The sequence below is a fragment of the Eschscholzia californica genome, unplaced genomic scaffold, assembly GCF_041429995.1.
Source record: "Eschscholzia californica isolate CP2 unplaced genomic scaffold, dmEscCali1.0.p SCAF_4, whole genome shotgun sequence".
Classification (NCBI taxonomy): Eukaryota; Viridiplantae; Streptophyta; class Magnoliopsida; order Ranunculales; family Papaveraceae; genus Eschscholzia; species Eschscholzia californica.
The window spans coordinates 14758283-14766417 of NW_028238461.1; the positions used below are offsets into that span (position 1 = coordinate 14758283).

General features: G+C 37.8%; 1 protein-coding gene across 26 annotated transcripts; it reads left to right on the plus strand.

The window, feature by feature from the left end:
* Window positions 1-1802: 1802 nt before the first annotated feature.
* Window positions 1803-7788, plus strand: LOC147543038 (uncharacterized). 26 transcript variants are annotated; one of them, XM_086634643.1, is made up of 7 exons: window positions 1837-2045; window positions 2830-3012; window positions 3254-3403; window positions 3520-3777; window positions 3865-4808; window positions 5254-5398; window positions 5450-7788. In XM_086634643.1, exon 7 carries the CDS (start codon window positions 5640-5642, stop codon window positions 7365-7367), a length of 1728 nt encoding a protein of 575 aa, XP_086490769.1. In that variant the 5' UTR covers window positions 1837-2045; window positions 2830-3012; window positions 3254-3403; window positions 3520-3777; window positions 3865-4808; window positions 5254-5398; window positions 5450-5639; the 3' UTR covers window positions 7368-7788. The 26 variants fall into 26 exon arrangements, with proteins under 26 accessions (XP_086490761.1, XP_086490771.1, XP_086490777.1 ...); XM_086634653.1 differs by lacking the exon at window positions 2830-3012 and having other exon boundaries at window positions 3865-4104; window positions 4209-4808; XM_086634652.1 differs by having other exon boundaries at window positions 1869-2045; window positions 3865-4104; window positions 4209-4808; window positions 5254-7788.
* The last annotated feature ends 347 nt before the right edge of the window (window positions 7789-8135 follow it).

Here is an 8135-nt window from a genome sequence, read left to right on the forward strand (position 1 = left end):
TTTTCTTTAGGGATTTTCACCGTTTCGTTTTAGATAAAAACCCTTTTTTACCTAAAACGTTAAAAGAAGAGAGAGAAAGTTGGGTAGGTATAAATCAAAAGATCCTATTAATAACCCATAAATCACGGATTTTGTCCGTTACAAAATCTTCTCGCGCAGCCAAATTTTACAATTCCGGCTTTATTACTTTAGGGACACAGACGTAAATCTTATATGATTTATAAGGTTTTTTTGTCCAATGTGTAAAAGGACTAAATATCCATGTTTTAAAAAGATTGGACCCTAAACTTTTTTTGATAATTATTTTGGTCTATATCCCCACGGACCCTTTTTTTTTGTCTATCTCCGCTCCACTACCACAACTAAACTTCTACCCTCACCACCACCGCAACAAGCTTTGCACCTCCCCCACCATCCTACCTCAACTACCACCACCACACCTTAACCACCACCTTTGTACCACGACCACTACCATACACCACCACACCTCGACAACAACCACCTCGTAGCTCCACCACCACCATCCTCGTACCTTCACCACCACCACCACCACCACCACCGTACCTTCAACGCCATTGCCACCACCACCATACCTTCACCACCACGGTACCTTCACCATCACCACCACCACCATACCTCCATCATTACCACCTACATATCTTATCTACCACCTTTACTACCATCACCATACCACCACCACCATAACCCTGTCACTATCACTTACATACCTAATCCACCACCACCCTCGTATCCCAACCACCACCGCATTTCCACCATCACCACCACCATACTTCCACCACCACCATCGCCACCATCATACCTCCACCACCGGCGCTGCCACCATCATACCTCTCTACCACCACCACCACTACCACAATCAAACCTCAACCACCACCACACCCCATAACCATACCTTCATGGCACCACCACTACCACCAATATCACCACTACTTCCTATACAAGAGTAATCGTGGAAATCATAAATAAATTCAATTAAAATCAAGTATCTCTATGATAAAGAAAAATAAAATTATCAAAAATAAATTGAGTTACCAAACTAACTTTTTGACTTTTTACTTGTAAGTAACATTTTTGCCAAATATACTTTCGAAACTTTTTTACTTTTTTAAAGCAAAAAAACTTCTACTGCAAGCAAAAGTACTTCTACTTTTGGTTGCCAAACGACACCTTAGTATGTCATTTGAGGTTAACTTAAGTAAGAGAAAAAAAATTGAGGCTCATCGGTTTTGAACTGTGAACTGATGTAGCCACAGCCAATGCATTCTTGGGTTCTACCAACTCAGTTGTGGACAATGTATGACGGTAGAGAGTGTGTCAATGCTTATATCCCTTTCTATTGCGGTGCATTTGTGTTTGTAAAGAGCAGAATGCGAATGTCGAGCAATTCTATATGTGTTGCAATGGGCAAACGACTTACGTATCCACATATTGACAACGAGAGCGATAATCAAAACCTCATCAGACACCACCTCTACAACTCCAGCACGTACATTCAATTGCAATCCGGGAAACATATGGAGAGTATCCTCAATCTCAAGAAAAAGTTTGAAAGCATCATCTTCTCTCACACGGCCGGATAAAACAACAGTTAGGCAGACATCTTGGCTAGGTGGGGCAGGCAAAACCAGTTATTTTAGTTCTCTCAGGTCTCTAATTGTACAAAAAAAAAAAAAAAAAAAAAAAAAAACAACCTTCAATGTTTGGATTCGTTAACTTGGGCTCTGTTCAGTCCTTCATATGAGAAAACACAAAAACTCTTAAAAATGGTAGGAACCTTTGATGTTCATCTTCCAAAATCTAGTCTTTTGCACAACTCTCATCAGTTAATAAGAAACCCAAAAACGGTGCCAATTTGAGTGTTTTTTCTTAACAATTAAACACCATAAACAAGAAAAGAACTCAGACCAGTTTGATTATTGCTTCAGCTAATAACAATAACAGTACTAGTAATATTAGTAATGGCAGGTTTTATCTGAATTTCACTGGGTTTCCGTTTCCTCAATAGAAGCACAATAAGAACTGAGGTTAGCTACTACCCCATTTTCAGATTCTTGTTTTTAAACTTTGGGTTGTTGTAATTTCTTGAAATTTTGTTGAATAATTCACAATAAGAGAAGTTAAGTTTAGGGTTTTCTCTGCTTATTATGGTTGGTTTTGGTTTTGTTTATTGAACTTGGGTAATTAGGTTTGTTTTATTGATCTCCTTTGCTTAGATTTCTATGCTTGTTCACCTTAACCCTAAAGAGAAAAGTTGTTTAATTTGATAATCAAGAGTTGGACTTTTGTGTGCTCTGACTTAGGTTTATCCTCTCTATGTAATATCATTTGATGGTTTGATTGGTTTCTGTTCTTTTGCTATTTAAGACATGAGTGGATTTGTGTTGGTAACTGGTCTATTTGAAGATCATTTCTTTGAGTAATTGTTTAAATGTTGTTAATGAATCTTTATTTAGACTGGTGAAGAGTTGGTGAAAATACTCTAAAGGATGTAAGAAACTAATGAAGATATTAAACACCCTATTTTAGGGTTAGTAGTCTGGAATAGCCCATTGGTACCACAAACTTAACATGGTATCGGAGTTGGGCCCACAGGTGATAGCTTTGAAAATCACACTACTCCACATCACTTGAGAAGAAAAAAAACGTGTTAGGCTCAAAGAATGCCACACTTGAGGGGGCGTGTCGGAATAGTCCCACATGGGAAAAGGGTGATCTACTAAGAATGTAATGTTTGAGTCCTCTCCAATCATTGCCAATTGCCTTTGAGTTGGATGACCACAAATTTAATAGGTTGATTTTGCTATTCAGATTCTTGGTGGATCTGCTTCTATCTTAAGCTGCTAATAGGATATGGTAATTGAGTCTCCCGCAGAGCTGAGGTACTTGATTAATCGGATCAATACTCACTCGGAGTACTCAAACTAGCTCATCGACACTCCGTAAGGCTCATGTCGACTTGAGAAGGTCGTTTAGCAGTTGAACCAAATCTAGGTAACTAAACTCGTGCTATATGTTGGGTTCTTACCCATTTGGTTTTCAGCATTTCAACCCATAATGTTGATTTCACGATAAATCGAAATTGAGTTACTAAAATTGTGTTCTTTGGGGTTTACTTTTTCAAATTTATAGATGTCTTTGAATTACTAGGAAGAGAAAGACTATTAACATTATCGCAGTCATCGACAGCGGTACTGTAACTTGTTAAGTCACTTCCTAATTATGTCCTCCAAAGGTTGTTAAAGATTGTATATGGCTTTCCGAACAAGAACAAGCTCTGGGATTCAGCAGCGTATCTACGAATATCCGAATGACGGTCATCAAGTTAAAGTCTGGAGGCCTGTGGATTCACGCTCCTATTGCTCCAACCAAGGAGTGCATTCAGGTCTTCTATTCTTCTTACATTTTCTTCTTTTCATACACTAAACTTTTAATCATACCAAATCTCGAGTTCTTTATCCTTAAATTTGATCATTAGAAGTCCTTTCGGTCTGTCACCAGCTTGTGAAGGAGCTACGGGCACCCATGGAATATATTGTGCTACCAACATTTACTTACGAGCACAAAATCTTTGTTGGTCCATTTTCTAGAAAATTCCCTAGAGCTCAAATATGGGTGGCACCAAGACAATGGAGTCGGCCTCTAAATTTACCGCTTGAGTTTTTTGGGATATTTCGTTCCAAATCTTGATAGATGAAGATTTGTCAACTCCTTGGGGCACTGAGATCGAGCAAGAAGTTCTTAGCTCCCCAGAAGTTGGTAAGCTTAGCAGTTCATTTTGGTCGTAATTTTCAATTATCTTAGTTTATCGATCATATTAATCAATTTCGACATGCTATATTTCAGGAATTGGGCCTTATGTGGAGGTAGCATTTTATCACAAGCGAACAAGAACTCTACTTGTAACCGATGCTGTAATATTTGTACCTACTCAATAACCAGCATGTATTAGCAAAGAGTCTTTGTTAGCATCTGGAAAGAATGGTTTAGCCGTAACGATACTTAACAAAGGACAAGATGTTCCTGAAGGACCCGTTGTTTTCTTTGAAGGACCCGTTGTTGACAACAAGATGAATCGTCAAAAAGGTTCAATCTTTATATTCCATTGATTTATTTTTTGAAGTTTGTTCGGTTGCTCTGTAACTGGTGCATCTTTAGTTTAGTATCTAAGTGAAGTTTGGTTTTTGAAGCTCACTTTGGTTGAGTAGTAACACGTATGTCTTTCCATCGGAAAGACCAGAGTTGGAATCTTACCGTTTCAAAAAAAAAAGGCAAGAATCTGAAAGTTTAGTTGAAAGAGGATAATGGGGTGCCGGCTATGTCTTTTATTGAAGTCTGAGTCTAACTGCAACGATGTATTATTTGTTACAAGATGGGAGATCGAGAATGGTTCAACAAATCTTGTTTCTTGGCCCGTCAAATCTCTTGGAGCCCAATGCTAGCTTTGCTCGGATGTCACAGAGATTGATAGTCTCACCTATCATTAAGACATTGGTTTTCAGCAAGGTTCCTGAGAAGGTATACACATGTCTTTATATATGATTGATAAATTGCAGGTGAAAGATTAGATTGACAGGATAACAAGAGATTGGGCCTTCAAGAGAATAATTCCTTCACATTTTTCGGCTCCAATAAATGCAAGCAGATCAGACTTCTTAGCTGCATTTGCTTTCCTCGATGACCTTTTAGAAGAACGTTATATAACACACCCTTCTATTTCTCTTTATGAGCAAAGCATCCCCCCAGATGAAAAAAACCGTATCGGGTAGAAAAAGTAACACAACAACTTTGTAAGTATCCTTCCATACATCGTAAGTTGTGCTTCTTTCTCCTGTTAAGAATGTCTTTTTTTTCAAGAAATTGTAAATCTTGTCTAGTGAAACTTCTATTTTAGAAAGTTTGTTGCAAAAAAATTGTATTTCTGAAATATTTCTATTTTGTTTTGCACCTATTTTCTCTCTATTGGCTATTTGCCCCTATTTTCTCTCTGTTTCTATTTTTATAAATAGAAGGTTTCCTATTTGTACTTTGTTTTAAATAAACCCTAACAAATACCTATATATATATATATATATATATGTCCAATGCAATTCCACCTTGTCTCATCATCATCATACGTTTAGAGTTCATTAAGGTGTTTTAGAAAGTCAACAAGATCACTCTAATTCTAGTAGTGTTTCCAAATTCCACCTAGTCTCATATTTGTTGTTTATAACTTCATTCCAACTTTGACAGAGAGAGAAAAAGTTAAGAAATTTGGAGTTTATTCAAGAAGTTTATTCAAGAAGTTCATCAAGAAGTTTATTCAAGAAGTTCATCAAGAAGAAGTTTATTCAAGAAGTTCATCAAGAAGTTTATTCAAGAAGAAGTTCATCAAGAAGTTTATTCAAGAAGTTCATCAAGAAGAAGTTCATCAAGAAGTTTATTCAAGAAGTTCATCAAGAAGTTTATTCAAGAAGTTCATCAAGAAGAAGTTCATCAAGAAGTTTATTCAAGAAGTTCATCAAGAAGTTTATTCAAGAAGTTCATCAAGAGAAGTTCATTCAAGAAGTTCATCAAGAAGTTCATCAAGAAGTGCATTAAGAAGAAGTTAAACAAGAAAAGGTCTTCAACATAAATCAATGGCAGAGGCTAATCAAGTAAGTCTAGCAATCGGGTATCGCTTTGATCCTGAAGATGACCAACTTATCAGTTACTATCTGAGGAGTAAAGTGTTAGGAGAAGCACTGGCACCTTTTATTGATCTTCTCATCTTTGAAAAAGATATCTATCTTACCGAACCGTCGAATATATTTGATGATTTAACTCGTCGTGGTTTCCATAACTACAACTACGATAGTAGTCAATATGATACTGACGATGAGAACAGCGGTGAAATCCGATATTTTTTCACTAAGCTTAAGAAGAAGTCGGAGAAGACTGCCAGAGTATCAAGAACCGCTGGGACAGGTACGTGGAAGGGACAAAGTAAAGGCAAGCCGATTCTCGACAGTCAAGGTAGGGAAATTGGAATGAAGAAGACTTTTTCATTTGAGGAGTCGAGTAATAAGTTATCAACAGAGTCTGCATCCAAAAGGAGGAAAACATCGTGTGCGTGGATTATGCAGGAGTATTCCCTGCCCGATACATTCCCCAACAATGATAGATATGTATTGTGTAAAATACGAAAAAAAGTGAAGGAGGGTAGTACGGTAGAAGAATTACCATTAACAACATTGACGAAACTGCCATGGTCGACTTCCTCCAACCCACTATCACAACTATCAACAAATTTAGATGAATCATCATTGTTATCATCTTTCCCAGTGAACATATCATGGGAACTATCAACTGAAAATCAGCCAATTCAAGATAACCAACTCTTAACAGATGCACCAACAGTTTTATTGAAGGATGATCACATGATAAACACAACAAGAGTGCAACCAGAATATGTTGTTGAGCAAGAAGCTGCTGATATTGGAGGTCCGGGGCTTCACTATTCGAACAATGCACCAGCACAACCAAGTGATTATTATTCTTTCGGGGAAGAAACTGCTGAAGTATTTGGAGGTCCGGGGCTTCACTATTCAAACAATGCACCAGCACAACCAAGTGATTGTTATTCTTTTGGGGGAGAAACTGCTGAAGTATTTGGAGGTCCAGGGCTTCACTATTCAAACAATGCACCCGCGCAACCAAGTGATTGTTATTCTTTCGTGGGAGAAACTGCTGAAGTATTTGGAGGTCCGAGGCTTCACTATTCGAACAATGCACCAGCACAACCAAGTGATTATTATTCTTTCGAGGGAGAAACTGCTGAAGTATTTGGAGGTCCGAAGCTTCACTATTCCAACAATGCACCATCACAACCAAGTGATTATTATTCTTTCGGGGGAGAAACTGCTGAAGTATTTGGAGTTCCGGAGCTTCACTATTCCAACAATGCACCATCACAACCAAGTGAGGATTCTGCTTTACGGATAGAAACTGATGAGATCGTATTTGGAGGTCTGGAGCTTGACAATTCAAACAATGCACCAACACAACCAAGTGATAATTCTGCTTTACGGATAGAAACTGATGAGATCGTATTTGGATGTCCGGAGCTTCACTATTCGAACAATGAACCAGCACAACCAAGTCAGGATTCTGCTTTTTGGAAACAAGTTAATGACATAGTATCTAGAGCTCCGGATATTGACTATTCGAACAATGCACTAGCACAACCAAGTGATTGTTCTGCTTTTCGGAAAGAAACTGATAACATAGTTGTTGGAGGTCCGGAGCTTGACTATTCCAACAATGCACCAGCACAAGCAAGTGATCTTTCTGCTTTTTGGAAAGAAACTCAAGACATAGTATGGTGATGAAATGCCACCATACCCCTTCTGTATGGATGACCAGAAGCCCAGCAGCTGCAGTAATACAGATGAGTCTTTTGGGAAAACTATTGATAATGGCAACAAACATGTAGAAGTACTCCCAAAGAATTAGCTATTGGTACTGATAATGGAATGCCACCATTAATGATGATTGAAGACAAGACTGATCACTACTTGAACAACCATTGGAGCTGCCTCGACGACATCATGGATCACCACAAGCCAGTAGCTGCTGCGGCATCATTAGCTATTGGTACAGAAGTAACATTAATGTAAAAGAGAACTACGTGAAGGCTTGATCCGTTGAATTAGAGGATTAATGTTCTAATTCATTGGTACGTAGGCATCCCCTCGCCCTTTTTGGGGGTTCAGCTTCTTTATTTTTCAATAAATTAAACTTCCTAAAGATTAGATTAGCATTTGCTCTTTCGGTTTTGTTTTTCATCTGTATGTTGATTACTTGCTCTCTTTTCATTTGCATACCTTGAGTTTATCTCAGTAAGAAAGTTTATATCATCATAATATCTTATGTGTCCATTTCATTGAGGTCTTGCAGCAGCAAAATATAATCAAGCCTCAATGGAACTCCTGAGGATCATAGATTCAATCATTAAGGTCTAATATGGAAGAAAACAACTATTTTAGTTAGATAAAATTATAGTTTCTCACAATCACAGAAATCTCTATTATCTAATGGCATGTGATAAAACGTAGGCTAATACATACGTACATCGATAGATTGATAATTCCTTT